Genomic DNA, 21,388 nt, shown 5'->3' on the forward strand with positions numbered 1-21,388 from the left:
TCTGCGTCTGTGTGCCACAGTGGCACCTGCAGCTGCTAACTGCTTTGGGTTGAAAAACAATCTGCCCTCAAACTGGTCAAGTCTGTTGGAAGTGGAAGAGAAGATACTGAACAACTTGTTTTTTTCTTTTTTTTCACTCTTTAGCAACAGTTTAAGCAACAAGCATGTGAGAATTTCTTCAATGGAAAGAAAAAACCAGATTGACCTGAACGCTGGGTTGATTAATATCTAGATAACCACATTTGGAATCTGTATTAAGAAACACAAGGAATTTTCTGAAATGTCTTTGTACCACAATGAGAAATGAAGACGTGATTGTATTCATAAGACAAAATCTGGTGCTTAGATTGCCAGTAAAAAAGAAAAATTATACTTTCTTCATTTAGGCCTATATCCCAGGGACTCAGTCTGTCCAATTCATTGGCTTCTTTTCCTCTTTGTCATTGGGACACCTAGACTCTTCTGCTGTACCACACCACAGTGGTCTCCAAAAGGCACAATCCACATCCTTCCTTTTCCTTCTGTTAAGTATTGTTTTAATAGAAGAAATGGGATCAGGCCAAGGAGACTTCCTCTAAGGACTTACGATATAGGGAATGAATGAGAGTTTAGAGGTTTGTTAGGCATAAGATTTTTTTGTTTTAACAGCTTTAGTGAGGTATTATTGACATACAATAAGCTGTACATATTTAAAGCATACAATTTGATAACTTTTGACGTATCTACACACCCGTGAAACCATCACCACAACCGAGATAATGAACTTGTCACCCAAAACTCCCCAAAGTTTCCTTGTGCCCCTTTTGCCTCTTCCTGCATGCTCCTCTCCAAGCAACCACTGATTTGTTTTTTGTCATTTGAGATTAATTTGTATTTACCAGAACTTTATATAGTAAATGGAATCATAAGTATGTACTCCTTTTTGTCTGCCTTCTTTCAGTAGGCATAATTCTTTGAGATGCATCCACGTTGTTGGGTTATGAGTAGTTAATTCCTTTTTACAGCTAAGTCGTACTCCATTGTATGGATATACCACAGTTTGTTTATTCATTCACCTGTGGACAGACATTGGGTTGCTTCTGGACTTTTGGTTATTTACATATAAAGCTGCTATGAACAGTTATGTACAAGTCTTTGTATGGGTACAAGCTTTCGTTTCTCTTGCGTAACTGCCTAGGAATGGAATGCTGAATCATACGTTGGTAAGCATGTTTAACTTTTTAAGAAATGGCCAAACTGTTTTCCCAAATGGTGGTACAATTTTATATTCCCACCAGCAGTGTTAGAGAGTTCCAGTTCCTCTACATCCTTGTCAACACTTTGGGTAGTCAGTTTTTAAAATTTTAGCCATTAAAATAGGTATGTAGTGGTATTTCATTCTGATTTTAATTTGCATTTCCTAATGACTAATGATGTTAAGTATCTTTTCATGTGCTTATTTGCCATCTGTATATCTTTGGTGAAGTTAGTACAAATATTTTGCCCATAAAAAAATAGGTTGGTTGTTTTCTTATTATTGAGTTTTGAGAGATCTTTATATACTCTGGATACTAGTCCCTTAGCAGATATATGATTTGCAGATATTTCCTCCCACTCTGTGATTTGTCTTTTCATTTTCTTAACAGTGATTTTTGAAGAACAGAAGTTTTTAATTTTGACAAAGTCTAATTTATCAATTTGTTCTTTTACAGATCATGCTTTTGGTGTTGAATCTAAGATATCCTTGCCTAACCCAAGGTCATAAAGATTTTTTCCTATGTTTTCTTCTATAAGTTTTATAGTAGTAGGTCTTACATTTTAGGTCTATGATCCCTTTTGAATTAATTTTTATAGTGGTGCTAGGTATGGATCAAAGTTAATTTTTTTTGCATCTGAAAATCCAAGTGTCTGGCACCACTTGTTGAAAAGACTGTCCTTTCTCTACTGATTGCTTTTGCACCTCCATCAAAAGTCACTTGTCCATACATCATATGTGTGGGACTATTTTTGGACTATTTCATTCCGATCGATTTATCTTTATAACAATTATCACACTGTTTTGATTACTATAGCTTTATAATAAAATCAGATGGTGCTAGTCCTCCAATTTTGTTCTTTTTCAAAGTTGTTTTGGTTATTCTAGATCCTTTGCATTTCCATATGGATTTTAGAATTAGCTTGCCAATTTCTATAAAATAGCCTCCTGGGAGTTTGATTGTGACTACACTGAATCTTTAGATCAACTTGGGGAGACTGACATTTCAACAATATTGAGTCTTCTGATCTATGAACAAGAGATATCTCTTGATTTATTTAGGTCTTTAATTTCTCTCAGTACTATTTTGTAGTTTTCAGTGTCCAGGTCTTTAACGTATTTTGTTAGATTTCTTTCATGTTTTTTGATACTATTACAAATGATAATGATTTTTAAATTTCAATTTTCTAACAGTTCATTGCTAGTACGTGGAAATACAATTGATTTTTGTATCTTGATCATGTATTCTGCAGCCTTGCTAAACTCACTTATTCTAGTAGCTTTTTTTTTTGTAGATTCCATAGACAATCATGTTGTTTGTGAATAACGATAGTTTTACTTCTTCCTTTCTAATGTGGCTATCTTTATTATTATTACTATTTTCTTGCCTTATTGCATGGCTAGGACCTTTACTACAATGTTGAGTAGAAGTGGTGAAGCAGACAACCACGTCTTGTTCCTGATCTTAGAGGGAAAGCATTCAGTCTTTCACTATTAAGTCTGATGTTAGCTGTAGGTTTTTAAAAAAATAGATACTATTTATAGTTTGAGGAAGTTCTCTTCCACTCTTGGTTTCCTGAGATTTTTTTTTTACTTTAGTGAGGAACATCAGCCCTGAGCTAACATCCATTGCCACTCCTCCTCTTTTTGCTGAGGAAGATTGGTCCTGGGCTAACATCCGTGCCCATCTTCCTCTACTTTATATGTGGGACGCCTGCCACAGCATGGCTTGGTAAGCGGTGCATGGGTCGGCGCCCAGGATCTGAACCTGCAAATCCTGGGCTGCCAAAGTGGAGTGTGCGAACTTAACCACTACGCCACCGGGCCAGCTCCTGAGAATTTTTATAAGGAATGGATATTATATTTTGTCAAATGCTTTTTCTGCATCTATTGAGATGATCACATGGTTTTTCTTTTTTTGTTTCTTAATATGGTGAATTACATTGATTTTGAATGTGAAACCAACAGCATTCCTGGGATAAACCCCACCTGACCATGGTATATTATCCTTTAAATACATTACTGGAGTTGATTTGCTAAAACTTTGTTTAGAAAGTTTGAATCTATGGTCATAAGGGGTACTGGTCTATAGTTTTCTTTTGCTGTCTTTGTCAGACCAGGATAAGGCTGGCCTCATAGATTGAGATGGGAAGTATTCCCTTTACTTCAATTTTCTGGAAGAGTTTTTGTAGAACTGCTATTATTTCTTCCCTAAATACTTGGTGGAATTTGCCAGTGAAGCCACCTGGGTCTGAAGTTTTCAGCATGGAAAGATTTTAACTACAATTTCAATTTCTTTAATAGACATAGGCCTATTCAAGTTATGTATTTCTTCTTGAGTGAGTGTGGTAATTTGTGTCTTTCAAGGAATTTGTCCATTTCATCTAAATTGTTGATTTTATTGGTGCAAAAATGTTCACAATATTCCCTATGGTCCTTTTAATATCTGTAGAATCTGTAGTGATGTCATCTTTCCCATTTCTAATACTGGTAATTTGTGTCATCTTTCTTTGATCAGTCTGGCTAGAGGTTGATCAATTTTATTGATCTTTTCAAAGAACAGCTTTTGATTTCATTAGTTTTCTTTATTGTTGGCCACAAGATTTTTAGGGCCTAAAGGCAAATCTGCTTCAAATAAATTTAGCCTTATTATGTTATGCAGAATTGGAAATGATAGGCATCTCAGCCTATAAATTAATTCTAAATGAACATTTCCCCGAATATGCTGACGAACAGTCTTAGGCCTTTCTCAGGCGTCATCTGGATTCTGTTGCTCAAAATAATTTTGCATTTATCTCGATGAAGATTAAGAATATACAGATTTAAAAGACTAAGTTGTGTGAGGCATTTTAGTTTTGTTTTCCATTACGGAGTGAAACCTGCCAATTTTTTTTTTCTTTATAAGAAGAGAATCTGAAATGGAATTTGGAGAAACATGAATTTACAGGGTCTTACTTTTTGCCCATGTGCCATTAAGTACTTTGTAAAATTTAAGGGCCTATAAAAATAAGCTATGACTCAAATTCCAGGCAAGATGAACGTTTTGGGAATAAAATACAAATTGGATTTTGCTTTCAAGTACTACAAATATTAAACTACAAAAAACCATATGTAGAATGGTATCAACATTTGAAATACTGTGAATATGGTAAGATACACCCTAGAAAAATATGCAGCTAATATTAGTTTTTGCTATTTCACAGGTTAAGATTTAACAAATGTTAATTGTGTACCTTCTACTGTGTCAATTACTCTACATAAAACTTTTAATCTTTCCAAGATAGATAGAGATATATATATATATATGTATACATATATATATGTATGTATATACATAAAGAAACTGAAGCACAGAGAGGTTAAATAATTTGTTAAAGATAAACAAATTAGTAAATGAGACTGATATGCAAACTCAGATTTTAAAATAGCTTGAATTCTGTCAATTTTTGCTAGTTTCAGTGAATGGGAAGCAGGCAGATACCAGAAACTGTTGAATATACCATGACTCCATTAGCTAGAGTTATTGCGTCAATATTAATGGATACATTTTAGAGTGGCCAACCTGTGTGAGGGCAGCTTAGCTCCTCATACATGTGCTCACAAGCAAAGCTCCTATCTCCAAAAGGCAAATAGCTTTTCGCTTTGGAATAGGACCTAGCATAGTGCTGGTATACGGTAATTGCGAGGAGAATCATATCATGAAGCCAGACCAGAACGAGTCAATTTATAATTTGAATAAACTTCAAAAGCAAAGTTATAACTGTTATTTGTTTTTCTCAAAGTAGGAAATAATGAAAAAGTTCTAAGATGCACTCAGATTTACTCTAATGCTGAAATAAAGGAAATGCTTTCTTATACTTCATGTTTTTGTTCACATTATACATATTTTTCCCCATAGTATTGTATCTTAAAAAGAAATTTTAGGTAAATTTCATTTTTGTATTTTGGATGTATTTTCCTTTTGAATTTGGTTCCACTATTTTAAGAAAAGGAAGCATCCTGTAATGATATCATTTGAACTAAGCCAATTTCTTTTAGAAGCAACAAGAAATCTGCCAGATGTTGCTATTATGAAACAGTGATCTAGCATTTATAATTCATCTGACACCTGGATATACTGGCGTAAACAATGGCTTTTTATATGATGAGGCAGTTCTAATTTAAGATCAGTGCTTCATCTGTTTTCTTTGTAACTCTATTAGTACTAATGGGCAAGTTTAGGCATATGTCCATGGAAGAAATAGTTAACAAGCAGCAAACACATTCCACCTGGGGAAAGTTTCGCTTGCTGCTACATAATTTTGCACTTATTTTTTTAATGTTGTTGGGCCTGGCTTTGTTTCGTGTCCCTGAGAGACTGAGGACAGCACTAACTCGAATTGTCTGGCAAAAGCCAAGGTCATGTAAAGCACTAGTGTTCACTTGAAAGGTGTTCAAAGAAGGCATTTTCTAATGCCTAAAACCAGCATGTAGGAGATGATGAAACACTACCTTAAATTAAGTCAGCAAGAGTCAGAAGCACTATTTGTTAACTATAGTCTTCTGTTTTTGAATGCAAAAACAATCCCTTTTTAGCACAAAATAATTTGCTTCACCAAAGCTGATACCTATCATAGGCAAGCATGTTTTAAATACCGCAATTAAGGTCATATGTTTGCTTTGCCATGACTTGTCTCCACTCAGGTTATTATTTAAGAGGGTAGTAAGTCAAAGGAGGGTTCAGGCAAATTTTTAAAAATTTATATTTTAATTAAAAAATTTTTAATATAGTACAGTCAGATTTGAAATCATATTAAAGGGGCCTTTAGACACTTAATATTATTTTCTATACTTTGTGAAGCGTTTCACCTGCAAATAATTGCGTTTTCATTAAAAGTCAACTTCCGTTTTCAATTTCAGAACTAATTAGTTTACATAGAACGTTTGAATTTTAACTCCTTATTTAAAATAAAAACAGTTACCAGAAATTAAATATATACCCCAAGTTGCTTTACATAACTTAACATTACATAGTTTTAGCATCTATTGTAATGTACTCTAAAGATAACAAGGTAATTTACACTTCATTTTATTTTATGTTAAATTGCTTTGTTTACACCACTTACGAGGTACTCACAGAATACAGGTTCCTTTCCAACATTCTAGACTACTCACACTCCCACCCATCTCACTGCAGCTCTAACAGTAAAATATAAGCGCTACATTCCAAGTAATTATTATTATACTTGGGACACAATGATGTTCCCATCTGCAAGGACAGTACGTCTTATATGCAAACATCCCATTTCTTACCCATTGTGAGTGGATTCTTTTGCTGACTCTAATGTCTAGGTATGCAGAATTCTGCAAGTTGAACATGGATATTTAACACATTTAATAGTGCATTTAACTTAAGCCAAATTTAGCCATACAAACTCAGCCTGCTGCAACTCTCCCTCAATTAAAGGAAAGGAATTTTTAAAAGGTAAAAAACCCAAAAGGAGGTGGGGAGAATGGGAGGAGAGACAGAAGCAGGCCAAGAAAATTCTATAAATTTTTGAAAGATGGAAAACAGAAAGAAGAATAGCAATAAATGATAGAAGATGAGAAGCTAGACTGGGATGCCTGCAGGATGAAAATGATTTGAGAAGGTAACAGTTTGCCCTGTAAACCCACGAAGGCTCAGGACTCAGAGGCCCAAGTGCTGAGTAACATATATTGGGATGAAAAGGAGGCTAAAAATGAAGCCTAGCTGTAAGTCTATGGAGGCAGTGACTACCCCATGTAGTCATGTGATTACCTTGTTGCAAGCAAGAGATTAGAGGTTTGTTTTCTGAAAAAAACCAAACTTGATAAGCTCTGGACTTTGGAACACCAGGCACAACTGGGTTAGTGATGAGGCTTGAAACTGAAAATAGCATGGAAAAAGCAAAAATCTGCACACTTCACTGGGATCTCCCTGGACCCATTTCCTGGCCTGCTTCCAGAAAGCAGCAGCCAGGCTTATAAGTACTCTCTGGGCACCAGACTGACAAATTTTTCTCTGTAAAAACCAGATAGCTGCTGTTTTCTTTTTCTGGAACTCCTGCTTAGTGAGATGTAGAACTTATTAAACTTTTTTTTTTAGGTTCATTGAAATATAATTTACATATAATAAAATGTCCCTATTTTAAGCATACAGGTTGATTAGTTTTGGTCATTGTATACATTTGTGTAACCACCACCATCAGAATACAGAACAGTTCCCTCATCCTAAAAAGTTTGCTCATGCCCTTCATAGTCGATCCTCTCCCCCGACTACTGGTCCCAGGTAACCACTGATCTGTTTCTGGTCACTATGGTTTTGCCTCTTGTAAAATTTCCTACAAATAAAATCATATAGTGTGTAGTCTTTTTTATCTGGCTTCCCCCCCCCCAGTTTTACTGAGAAAGAATTGACATACATCATTGTATAAGTTTAAGGTGTACAGCATGATGGTTTGACATATATTGTAAAATAATTACCACAATAGGTTTTGTTACATCCATCATCTCATATAGATACAATAAAAAGAAAAAAAAAATTCTCCTCGTGATGAGATTTACCTAGCTTTTTTTCACTGATCACGATTTTAAGATTTGTTCAGGTTGTTGTGTATATTAATATTCATTCCTTTTGCTTGCTGAGTAGTACACCATTGTATAGAGATACCAGAATTTATTCATCTGTCCACCAGTTGATGGACATGTGGTTTGTTTTTCATGCTACCCCTTTGTAGTCACACTCATTCCCTTCCCCCCACTATCTCTAACCAATAATTTATTTTCTATCTCTATAATTTTGTCATTTTGAGAATGTTATATAAATGGAATCATATAGTATGTGACCATTTGAGATTGCTTTTTTTCACTCAACATAATGCTCTTGAGATCCATTCAAGTTGTTGCATGTATCAACAGTTCATTCCTTTTTATTGCTGAGCATTATTCCATAGTATGAATGTACCACATTTTGTTTAGCCATTCACTGTTGTAGGACATTTTGGCCCCTCCCCTCCTCCAGCTTTTGGCTATTATGAATAAAACTTCTATAAACAATACTTTTGTATTTGAAGTGAGTTTCTTATAAACAGCATATAGTTAGGTCATGGTATATTTAGACCATTTCCATTTAATGTAATTATTGATATGTTAGGGCTTAAGTCTGTCATTTTATTTTTTGTCTTCAGTTTGTTCCATTTTTTTCCTTTTCTTTTTCCTGCCTTCTGTGGATTATTTTCTTTTAGCATTCCATTTTGATTTATCTATAGTGTTTCTGAGTGTCTCTCGTAATACAGTGTTTCTCGTGGTTGTTCTAGGTATTACTTTATACATCTTATCATAGTCCATTGGTGTTGACATCCTACCAGTGTCAGCGAAGTGTAGAAACCTTGCTTCCCTTCACATCCCTTTATGCTCCCCCACTTATAATATAATTGTCTTAACTATTTCCTCTACATATATTGAGAACTATATCAGTGTTATAATTTTTGCTCCAACTATCAAACATAATTTAGAAAACTCAAGAGGAGAAGAAAAGTCTATGGTATTTTACTTTCTGTTGTTCTTTTTTCCTTCCTGATATTCTAAGATTCTTTCTTTTATCATTTATTTTCTGATATTAGCTATTTAGGTCTATGATCCATTTCAAATAAATTTTCATGAATAACATAAGGGTCAAGGTTCATACTTTTCCATACAGATATCCAGTTGTTCCAATACCATTTGTTGAAAAGTATCCTTTCCCCATGTCCAGGCTTTATAATTATTTTCCGTGAGAGAAGTTGTCTTTAGAGTCTTAATACCTCACTGGTAGAAGCAGTAGTCAAACTTACTCATTTTAAACTCTATTTTACCTTGTGAAATCTGAGGATGTTACCTCAACATGATATATAAAAAAGGAAAGTGACAAAACTTTTATTTCAGAAATAAAAAAAACCTTAAGTTAACTTTAGGATAAAAATATGTGAAACTGAAAATATTAGACATTTTCTATACGCCTATTGATGCTACCTTAAAAGACTCAGAAAAGAAATTTATTACACAAACAGCCTATTCGCAGTTTAATTCTTATTAAAAAACAAAGCTGACAAGGGTTCAGTTTAATTCTTACTAAAAAAAGTCTACATGGGTGATTCCACCCGCCATTCCTCTCATTGAATTTATGCCTCAGAGTCAGATTTTGATGGGAGCTGTGACTCTGATGTTCCCTCATTTGGTCTCTGTTCCTATATGTTCTTTTTTTTTTTTTTTAAAGATTTTATTTATTTATTTATTTTTTCCCCCAGAGCCCCAGTAGATAGTTGTATGTCATAGCTGCACATCCTTCTAGTTGCTGTATGTGGGACACGGCCTCAGCATGGCCGGAGAAGCGGTGCGTTGGTGCACGCCCGGGATCCGAACCCAGGCCGCCAGCAGCGGAGCGCGTGCACTTAACCGCTAAGCCACGGGGCCTGCTCTGTTCCTATATGTTCTTTAAGTGTGACCACTACACTATGAGGATTGTGATTTTAATAAAGATAAGCATCTTTATATGCTTATCTTTAGAAAGCCAACTGCTTCATTTAGTGTTCAACTGAATAAATAGTGATATTATCTCAATGCAGGGGTAAAAACAGAGTGTACTTACTGAGACAGAACATAGGCCTCCAGTGAGAGCCATACGAACCTTTCAAGGGAAAATCTGACATTATTATATTCAAACTGGATATGAGGAAGAGTAATTCTTTAAAACGTGGAGCCACTGAAAGCTTTTGTTTTAAAGATTTTTGTGAAAGAAAATAATAGCATTGTATCTGAGCTTTCAGAAGTTTCTGTCAGCAATTCTACTTAGGATATTTTAGATGGTTTTGAGGAAGGGTAGTGAGAGCCCGAACAAGGCTGAAGAAGGAGATCATTCAAATTTTCATTTATTCATTCATTATATATATATATTTATTGAGTGTCTCCTACATTCCAGAGACTAAAATTATAATTGTGTTAGATACCAGGGATATGAAGACTAATATGACATAGTCCCTGTTCCCAAGAATTCTCAGTTTAAGTAGAAGGCAATAGACACATACAAATAAATATATTCTAGTGTTATAGATGCTACCAAAGTACATGGTTCATTAGGAATACAAATGGGGTCAGGAAAAGACTTAGAAAGAATCCTGAAATAAACTATAGTGCTGAGAACAGTGCCTGGCACCTAGTGAGCAGTCAATAAATATTAGTAATGATTGTTAGTAGTAGTATATAGGCAAGAAGGCAGGAAACAGCCTAGCGCATTCGGTAAGCATCGTTAAGACCACAAGATCATAAAACTCATATGCTTTCACCTCCAGAAGTGACAAAAGATGCTTGCTCCTTTCCTTTTGTCCCAGTTAAGCTTTCTGTTTCAGAGACAATGGGCTCCAAACTTCTCCCTCATCTATTTGCCAAAAGGAGTATGAATAAAAAGGCTAACATTCAAAAAGGAAACAAAGATACCACTTGCTGCAAAGAGTTTAAAAGTATAAGTTTAACCTTGTGAGCAGCTTCTCCAGATGCTGCTCAGACAGAATCAACTGAAATTATTCAATAGGGCTTTTCTTTAAGAAGCTGATTGGAGCAATCAAAAACATGACCACCAGTGTGTGTATGTGAGGGATGGGGTCGGGGGATGGGAAGTCACTGCTAATAGGTATGGAGTTTCTTTTCGGGGTGATAAAATCTCCTAAAATTGATTGTGGTAATTGCACAATCTGTGAATATACTAAAAACTACTGAAGTATACACTTTAAATAAATGTTTTTAAAAATTATGTAGTGAATTTATAAAGTTGATCAAGTGATTAATAGAATAAAAAACAAAACAAAACAAAACATAACCACATACCAACTTGGCCTCTTCAGAAGAACTAGTTCCAACTCTGGTTCCTGAAAACATTTCCACCTTTCCTTCCAACAGATACTTGAGGCCAACATATTTCAAAGAGGCTCACTGTTTTGACAAATATGTTTGACATGCCAGAACCCATTCACTGTCGTGGTGCAGATGAAATTTAGCCACCGGTGCCAATACCTTCAACTTGCAAACCCAGTGCCATGCAATTCTCAAGCCCAATCCTGACCAAGCCCAATTAGTAAGTTTATATCTGATATGCCCGAAATGAAGGTAGGAGGGAGCCTAGAGCATTCACATCTCCCCACCTCCGCTCCCACTGGGTTAGACTGGATTATATACCTGGGTTTCTGTCTCGTCTCTTGATTAGCCTTGATTAGGTCACTCAGTAGAATTGAGCCAGTGTTCTCAACCTTATAGACTTGCCTGGTTGGGTCCTGATTCTTTCTCTAGGAGTTAAGCTCTACCTCCTACATTCCCAGGCACAAGCTAGGGTCGTTCCAAGGGAAGGTCTTCTAGGGAAGACCACACGCTGGATTTCAGGCCCTGCAATCACCGAGAGATTTTTCTCCTTCTACCCTAGGTCAAACCTTCTTGGAGAACAAGCCCAAGTTTGCTCCTCTTCTCGAGAGATGGTAATTTAGAGTGCTGGCCACTTCACTTGGGGGCCAGCCCAATAGCCAGTTCAGCTGTCCTAGTTTCAGAAACCAACTAATTTCTTTTTCTTCTCCATTCCCAGAAATCCACTGCTAAGATTTTGGCAGATCTTATGGCTAAGTCCATCAGAGTTATGACATGAAGGTACCTCGCACAGCACTGCAATACTCAATAAATGCTAGCTCTTTTCTTTTCTTTCCTTCATATCAAGTCAATTTAAGTTTGCTTTACTTACCTGGTGTACACAGTCTAAGAACTGTAGGAAGACTGGAGCAAAACCACTACCCTGACAGTTGAGGGTCAAGCTGCTCCGCTGACTGAATTTATGACCAAAAGAGAGCCACTCTTTTTCGATCAACATCCGGAAGCCTTCAAGTGTCCTATAAAAGGGATCACTGAGCAACTGAACCAGGGATGTCACCTAGGGCACAAACAGGATAAACACTTCATTACTTTCAGTCCTGAAAAAATCCTGTGGCTAAGACAAAGCACTTCCTTTTTTTTTTTTTTTTGTGAGGAAGATCAGCCCTGAGCTAACATCCGTGCTAATCCTCCTCTTTTTGCTGAGGAAGACCGGCTCTGAGCTAACATCTATTGCCAATCCTCCTCCTTTTTTTTCCCTCAAAGCCCCAGTAGATAGTTGTATGTCATAGTTGCACACCCTTCTAGTTGCTGTATGTGGGATGCGGCCCCAGCATGGCCGGAGAAGTGGCGCGTTGGTGCGTGCGCGGGATCTGAACCTGGGCAGCCAGCAGCAGAGCGCATGCACCCAACCGCTAAGCCACAGGGCCGGCCCAGCACTTTCTTTTAATGATAGCTAATTCACAAGCAAAGTTACCTGGACAGCAAATTTGTTCCCTAACTGCTCCAGGACAGCCAATCAAAATAATTCTGCAAACTTTCCAGTAAAAACTAAAACTCAAATTCCTTTTGGCTACATGCTTTCTTTCAGGGAAGTAAGATTTTAATCCTTACCTGGCCAGTCTGTTGACTGTGGCCTTCTCCTAGGTTAATTAATGAGGTCAGAGGATCAGTTTAAACCTACATCTACTTTTTGGCCGGTGTAGATTAACGTCTTACTGTAGTTTATACTCATACTTTTCCTTTTCACTCTGGAGTGAGTAAAGGAGGGGCTTATAGAGATCCAGGGAAAGGACTGACAAAACCTGGGAAGGATGGTCCATGTCCTACACTGCTGGGTCAGGGGCTCCATTTGCATGCTTGCATTGTGTCTGTGGTGAGGGAGCCTGATGCACTGAGCCAGAGCTCCATGCTATCTAGGGCCTGGAAGCTCATGGCACAGAGCTTTCTGATGGATACCAGGTGGTGTTTAACACAGAACTTTCTCTGTCTGTAAACACATTAGTCATTACACAAAAGATTCATCTGCAGAATTTAAAAACAAGTGAATTGAAATACAAATATAAAACTAAACATCCGAAAATATGTTTTAATAGTTTACTTGTGCAGTGATGTCCCAGCCTTCTTCCAAACAGACCAAAACTGAGGAACCATTCTCAAGTATTTCTGATACAACCACAGCCAGCTGCATTATCCTGTGAAGCTAAGAGATAGGAAGGGAGGCCACAATTAGATCAAACACTTTCTGAGCACAAAGAACAGAAAGGCTTGCTATCAACCTTAGATAATCAAACAAGTTAGGGATAAAGTATTTGGAAAGAAGAACCACATAAGTTATAAATACTTAAAGTTCTTTGTCAAAATCAAGATTAAACAATTACATATTTTAAAACAATGTGTTCAAGTGATACGTGAACAATGTGTTCAAATAAACCGACCTTACATGATCCCCCCCAAAGTAGAAGAGCTATAATTCCAGAGTGGAAAAGACAGAGATTCTAAGTGGCTCTCCTAACATAGTTATTGGACTTAAATTTTGTTTTCCTATGATGTAGTAAGTTCTGTTTCAGATATTCTTAACTTTTCTGGAATTAGATAGTGGTGGATGCTTGCACAACTTTGTGAATACACTAAAAAGCACCAAATTGTACACTTTAAAAGGATGAATTTTATGGTAAACGAGTTATATCTTTAAAAAAAAGGCACCCATTTGTCTGTACTGTGTATTAAACGGGAAGAAAACTTATATTTGTGCTCAGCTTTTTAAGCAAAGGCAATTGACTCAAAGTCTCTAATGAATAATAGGGTGTGAGCAGAGCACACAGATTTCAAAACCAAATGTGTAACATTCTAATTTTAAAAAATATTTTAAGCATCACTTGACATAATTTGTAGAATGTATCCAACTCTGAACTAAAACAAAACAAAACACCCCCACAATTTAAACGGAGGTAGGCTATTTTAAACACAGGAAGAAGGCACATGTCCTCTCCAGCAATAGGAAGCTCCTCACTGTTCCTAAACCACTGCTATTACCAGGCCTGAATTCTCTTGGGCTTAGCATTTGCTCTGAGTTAACTTTTAAAATGCCAACATCCCAAGTGGGGCAATGTTTTCCACTGTTTTTAGTCACTAACTTCTGGTATGGATTCACTGTGGAGGAAGGAGCAGAACATAGAATGTACCAGAAACACAGACAGATAGGTTGAAAGGTAGAAATAGTTTGGGGCTTGGGCTTATAGCTTAGGGACAGAAAGGAGTATTGATCAGCTCCTTCCATAGGTACTCAAAGTATCACGAATTGCCTTAATAGTAATTAATATACCTTGATATAGATTTATAGCTAACTGTACATGTGGCTGTTATTCTATAGTTTACGTACCTTGAGAATAGTCACTGCCCTGAGTACTTACATCATTTTCCGGCATTTTTTGCCTTTTAGTCCAATGTACTGTGGCAAACAACCCCTTTCCTCCTCAAGAGAGGCAGGAGGCTTGGAGGTGGGTGAGGGTAGGGGATAGAGGGGCTGGGAACCCCCTGCAGGGGAGAAGGAATAATGGACATAGCATCAGAGGCCCAGAGACGAGGCTGAAGGCTATACTGCAGAGATGCTCTTGGCCAAATGTCTGCATCAGCGTCTAAAACATGCATGTCATAAATACCTTTCTTTCTGTGGTTTGGAAGAAATGTGGGTTATGTGTGCTAGTATACCTATTTCTCTTTAATTTCACAATAAGAGTCCAATTAAAAAGATCCCAAGCTTGACTTAGCTGAAGGAAGGATATGTGGTTTTACTAAACCTTAGGTAGGCCTCAGGGCATCTAATGTGCCTTTGGTGGCTGGTTTGGGGGTGAATCTAGAATCTAGAGACATGGAACAGGCAGAGAGAAATGGAAGGTGAAAAAGTAAGAAGGAAAAGCTCTTGGAATCATTTAGAAATCACATTCTGTCCTGGATCCTCACTCTGCTGACAACAGAACAGGGCCCTATAAAATGTATGTTGATTAAATTTATTGTGTACCAAAAAGTTTCCATCTAAAAATACTGCTCTCCTCCTTAGCATCCTATGGAGACCAAGTTTTCAATTACAGAGTGATAAAAACCCAAGGATGAAGAACTCTACTCCTCATCTCCTGTATCATAGTTTCCTGGTACTGAAAGGCCTTTATAGAGGGCACACGATAAAGGAGAGAATACCAGGTAGTGGGGGAACACAGTATCTTTTTCTCAAATGTGAATTCTGTATATCCACTTGCACCTCTCTTTCTCTGAGTTATAAGGCAAGCTGCTCCAGATATTACCTGTGGGAACCACTCAGAGTCTCCCAGGGCTTTCAGAAAGGTCACTTCTGAGTCAGTAGGGATGGTGCTTGGGACACAAGCCCTCATCAGCTTTTTAAAACTGGCTTTCACTTGTCGGATGTCATGAAATTCAACAGGAACAAACTCACAATTTAAAGCAAATTCTAACTTGAAGTTCTGTGGATGAAGATGCAGAAAATTAGGTTGATGAAGTGCTATAGGCAAAAGATCAATGTTTTCAACAGGGCAGTGCTTAGTGATATACAGTTAGTTGAGGCCAAGCAGCTGCAGAGGCTGCAATGGATTAAGAAAGTCAATCTTGTGTGGATAATGTGTCAGGATTGCTGGAAAGAACCATTCAGTAAAGTCTAGTGGTGTGACTTGGGTTGTTGTCATTCTGAGCACTTGAAGAGACTACTGTAGGCTGGAACCTGATGGAGCTTATAACACCGAATATAAGCCAATTATAAAGCCATGAACCTGAAAGTCTAAATAGGAACCAACGATACATGGACAGCATGATTAATCCAAAACTGTAAACTAAGTCTCCCTAAGACGCACATCGTAATTAAAAGGTAATATACTGCTGAGGTTCCAGAATTCTACAAATTAAAGTTAGTAGACATACACATATTTGTTTCTTATTATGCAAGTAAGACATAGTCATTGTAAAAATGAAAAAAAAGTAGAGCTAAACATTGAGAAGGAAATAAAAATCACCGTCACACTGCCCTAAGACTACAACATTGTAGTTACTCTTTTAAAGTCAATAATGAAAAAATATATACTGTAAAACATGAAAGGCTTTGTTGATTTCTAGCTTTGGGAGAATATTTTTTCACTCAATATGACACCTATCAATCTATATTAATCTGAGTACTTTTATCATTTATATCTTTAAAACATATGGAATTTATTCTATGTGAGGTTGCACTTGTAATTAAAGAGAGCTACACTGATGGCTCATTGGTATATTTTATTTTGATTATCTAGTCGCCTAGTTCTCAAGAAGATTTAAAAGTTCTCTAACTTCTTGTCAGAGAATAAATTAATTTTCTCATATTCTTTCCACTTTCTTCACATTCTGCCCAAATTACTCTACTGGATGGTCTGCTTTTCTAAGAGTAAAACTACTTTCTGGAGATCAGTCGTACAACAATGTGAATGTCCTTAACACTACTGAACTGTACATGTTAAGATGGTAAATTTTATGTTATCTGTATTTTACCACAATTAAAATAACCGCCAAGGATTTATACATAGGGTCTGTTTAATGTTATTTTATTTTATTTTTATTTTTTTTGGTGAGGAAGATTAGCTCTGAGCTAACATCTGTTGGCAATCCTCCTCTTTTCACTGAGGGAGATTGGCCCTGGGCTAATATCCGTGCCCATCTTCCTCTACTTTATATGTGGGATGCTGCCACAGCACAGCTTGATAAGCAGTGCATAGGTCTGCACCTGGGATCTGAACCCGGGCCACTGAAGCAGAGCGCATGAACTTAAGCACTACACCACCAGGCCGGCCCCTGTTTAATATTTTATATTGGTTATTTCAGAGTATTTTTTTAAAGGCTTATTAAAGTTTTAAAATAAAAAGCAAAAATTCCCAAGTTTTTTTTTTTTTTCTTTAAATTGCATTTCCAACATGTATTAAGAAAAAAAAGTTCCTTTGTCTTAGTAATACCACTTTTAGGAAGCAACCCTAAAGAAATAATCTAAAACATAGGGGAAAAAAAAAACCCTAGTGAATTGTATCTCAGTAAAAAATTATACGCTTGAAAATATGACTGCAATTTTACATATAGAAGACAAAGAAAGTAACTGAACTATCCAACAATATGGAATGTTACCTAGTCATTAAAATAATTATGAAGACTATTATATGGGTTGGCCCCATGGCTTAGTGGTTAAGTGCACGCGCTCCGCTGTTGGCGGCCCGGGGTTGAGATCCCGGGTGCGCAGCGACGCACAGCTTCTCCGGCCATGCCGAGGCCGCGTCCCACATACAGCAACTAGACGGATGTGCAACTATGACATACAACTATCTACTGGGGCTTTGGGGGAAAAAAAAAGACTATTATACAACATGGAAATGTTATGGCTTGAGATAAAGAACTTAGCAGTATAAATAGGTTCTTTTCTATTAGTTTTTTTTTTTTTTTAAACTTACAGTAGATAAAAAATGGTTTACTTTTCAGGAAAACTAGCTTCCTTTCCATTTCCCAACTATACCTGAGCTAGGGATGCCTATCTTATAAACCAGGAATCATCAACCATAGTGTTGAGACACACTTCAAGGTCATAAGGAATTTATTACTAAGTATAAGGTATTAAAGAACGTAAATTAAAAAAGGTAAACAAGGGGCCAGCCCCGTGGCGTAGTGGTTAAGTGCTTGCGCTGTGCTGCTGGCGGCCCGGATTTGGATCCCAGGGGTGCACCAAGGCACCCCTTGTCAGGCCATGCTGTGGTGGTGTCCCATATAAATTAGAGGAAGATAGGCACAGATGTTAGCACAGGGCCAGTCTTCCTCAGCAAGAGGAGGATTGGCATGGATGTTAGCTCAAGGCTGACCTTCCTCTCAAAAAAAAAAGAAGGTAAACAAGACCAGTTTAAGATTATTTAGAATAAGTCACCCTCACTTACTTGCTTTCCCATATGTTTCCTTTGTTGGGAGAAAAAGGTGTGGAGCTGCAACGAGACAGCACTGTGCTAGCTAGAATGTGGCACACATCAGACAGATAGGACCCACACTCTCCAGACACGACTGAATTAACAAAACACAAAACTGGAAGGGAGTATACAGAAATCCTAATAACTACTGTGCCAGGATGGTGGAATTATGTATGTATGTATCTATGTATGTATGTATTTATTTATTTATTTTGTGAGGAAGATCAGCCCTGAGCTAACATTCATGCTAATCCTCCTCTTTTTGCTGAGGAAGACCGGCTCTGAGCTAACATCTATTGCCAACGCTCCTCCCTTTTCTTTTTTTTCTTCCCCAAAGCCCCAGTAGATAGCTGTATGCCATAGTTGCACATCCTTCTAGTTGCTGTATGTGGGACGTGGCCTCAGCATGGCCGGAGAAGCAGTGCGTCGGTGCACGCCTGGGATCCGAACCCAGGCCGCCAGTCGCGGAGCGCACGCACTTAACCGCTAGGCCACCGGGCTGACCCTATTTATTTATTTTAAATGTTTGCTTTTTATTTTTACTATTTTTTTTTTTTTTTGGTGAGGAAGATTGGCCCTGAGCTAACATCCGTGCCCATCCGTGCCCATCTTCCTCTATTTTGTATATGGGACGCCGCCACAGCATGGCTTGATGAGTGGTGCATAGGTCCACACCCGGGATCCGAACCTGCGACCCCCTGGGCCACCAAAGCAGAGCACACAAACTAAACCACTACGCCACCGGGCCGGCCCCTATGTTTTTTAAATATAATGCTTTGTTGATGAAAGAAAGAAAGAAAGGAGGGAGGGAAAGAGGGAGGAAAGGCGGAAGGGTCTCAAGAGGTCAGTCTTTCTTACCCATATGTGCATGATCACACAGCTAATCTGAGGACTGATGTGCGAAGGGGATGGCAGAGGTGAGCATTCAGCAGACAAATCTTGGGGAGTGATTCAGATCATGAATAAGCGGTGTGCTGAAGTGTGGAAAGTCTCTGCTCTGGAAAAGACATTGGTGCCAAGGAGGCTGTGCAGGCAACCCTGGATTGCTGCTGAAGTGTTCCAACTATTTTCTGGATATAAAATTATCTGCTGTATCAGAAGACACGTGTGCATATTTAAAAACTGAGCATTACCCAGCAGTTTCATGTCCTCTACCCTAGAGGTTGGTGACTAAGCGATTGCAGCAGTCCAGGCAGTGGGAGAAGAGCTGGCAAAGGCAGCTTGCCTCCGAAGAGATGACTCAGTCACTGGCATCTTGAGGACCAAGCATGTGGGATCCTGCTCACAGCCTCTGCTCCACAGTTCAACTGAAGGTCTGTCTAGATTGTCCAGTGCTGACTGGAGCACTGGACTAAACTCTGAGGGGATTTCTGAATTAACAAATACTTTTATTTCCCATACACCTGTCAGCAGTAATGAAATTTATTTTGTAATGTGTGAATTGCAAAAATATTAAACCTGAGGAATTACTGTTGCTTTTGGAGGTAGAGATTATCTTTACAATTTACGGGACCTGAGCATAGTGCTCTTTAGCATAATAATTTAAAAGTTAGAATAAAGTTGATTAGCATTTAATATTTTGAATTCTCTGACATGTCTTAGGACAAGCGTCTCTGTATATACAGCCTTGTGAAGTTTTAAAAAACCTAACTTAGAAAACATACCCCTGGCCTGTGTAGTGCCACAGTCCTCTTCTTTCCCCTCTTTTACCTTGCTATAACTTTATTTATCAATAGGTTTACAACAACAAAACCACCTGTTTTGCCATGGGCACAGATTCCTACAGAAACTGAACTAAGAGAGTGGAAAATCACAGCCTGAATAAGCCTTATTTCTTTTTTGTATGTATACTTCCTAATATTCCTGATGTTTATGCTGATTTTTTTATGATTATAAATAAGTACATATTTTCATAGCTAATAAATATGCATATGTACCTGTGTGTGTGTATATATATATAAATATAAGTATATGGTAGATATACATATATACATATGAGTTAAAATTTTTTTTGTGATTGATTATTCACTCCAGGTTAAGAATCCATGGTGCAAAAAAAAAATTTCTAGGAAAGCTGGTTTATGAGATAAGTTTTATAAACTACCTTTATGTATCCATAAAGTTTCCAAGTGAGAAAAAGAAATCTTACCCTTAGTTGTGACTTTTCACCAAATATATAAAGGGTTGCTTGGCGTTTCAAGAGCTGGTTTTGCAGGTAGGTGCTGTTACTAAAGGAGGCCGTGTGATCCTTGCCTGCCAGCCTGGCGCCAACATCAATGAAGGATGTTGGAGAGCTGATCAGGCGAGTGCTAGAGCGAAGACTTGCCCATACACCTTCACAAAAGCCAAAATAATTGAGTGAGATAATCTGATGTGGGAATGCCACTGAACAGGGAAAAAGATGCATGCTCTATAGGTACAGTTTTAGAGGTAACAGCAAGTTTATCTAAGTAATAATGATCATATTGATTATCTGTCATTTACTTTTGTAACATATAAATATTACTTAATATAGCATTTCAAAATCATACAATCTTAGGCTCAGAGGGACCTAAGAAGTCACCCAAGTCAATCCTATTTTTGTATTTTAATGTAAAGTCAATATTTATAAGTAAATACTGAGATCATAACTAGAAAGAGTGCACTGACACTGGGAAACAAGAAATAGGAGCAGAAGGCACACTGAAGCCTGGGGAGGAGAATGTGGAGTGACTCAGTTTCTCAGGGCTTCATGAAAGAAGTAAGGCACATCCTTCTGCTTTAGTCAGTCAATTCAACAAGAATCTAGATTAAGAAATAAATTAGAACTTTACTAAACCTACTAAAATCTGAGGCTAGATTTAGAATTAATATTTGTGTATCATGCCAAAACGATGTAATTTTAAACTAGTAAAGATTATATTATAGTCTTTTTTTCCCAGTATCCATGAAAAATAGTGAGAAGTTATAAATTTGGTAATCTGCATTTCACTGAATCTTAGGAGGTTTTATTTAAAATTTACAGTCAAAAGCAGATATCTTCTAAGGGAAAGGTCAAGCTAAGCTGCTAGAAAAATCTGTTATAAGTTGCCCTTAATTATACTAATTAGGAGAATCAAGGATTTCTATACGCAAGGGAGACTACTAAATATTAAATATCCAAACACAAAGGCATATACTAAGTCTCAAATTTGACTAGCACTGCAGCACCTTCAAAACAACAGAGCCCCTTATATGTGCCCATAGACCACGGTGCTCATTCAGTGATGCGGTCACAGAGGTACAGGACACAGCCACTGCTTCTCTGAAGTGGGTTTTC

At 37.4% G+C, this 21,388-nt stretch overlaps 1 protein-coding gene across 5 annotated transcripts in view; it reads right to left on the minus strand.

Annotated features, from left to right (window-relative positions):
* Positions 1 to 21,388, minus strand: part of SBF2 (SET binding factor 2) — a 507,948-nt gene that overhangs the window by 17,215 nt on the left and 469,345 nt on the right. For all 5 annotated transcript variants that reach the window (XM_058545969.1, XM_058545967.1, XM_058545970.1 and 2 more), the window contains 4 exons: positions 20,240 to 20,424; positions 15,418 to 15,594; positions 13,218 to 13,319; positions 11,991 to 12,176 (listed from right to left, as the gene is read on the minus strand). In XM_058545969.1, coding sequence (XP_058401952.1) covers positions 11,991 to 12,176; positions 13,218 to 13,319; positions 15,418 to 15,594; positions 20,240 to 20,424 — 650 coding nt within the window. The remainder of the gene's footprint in view (positions 1 to 11,990; positions 12,177 to 13,217; positions 13,320 to 15,417; positions 15,595 to 20,239; positions 20,425 to 21,388) is intronic.

Source organism: Diceros bicornis, chromosome 7 (genome assembly GCF_020826845.1).
Source record: "Diceros bicornis minor isolate mBicDic1 chromosome 7, mDicBic1.mat.cur, whole genome shotgun sequence".
Lineage (NCBI taxonomy): Eukaryota > Metazoa > Chordata > Mammalia > Perissodactyla > Rhinocerotidae > Diceros > Diceros bicornis.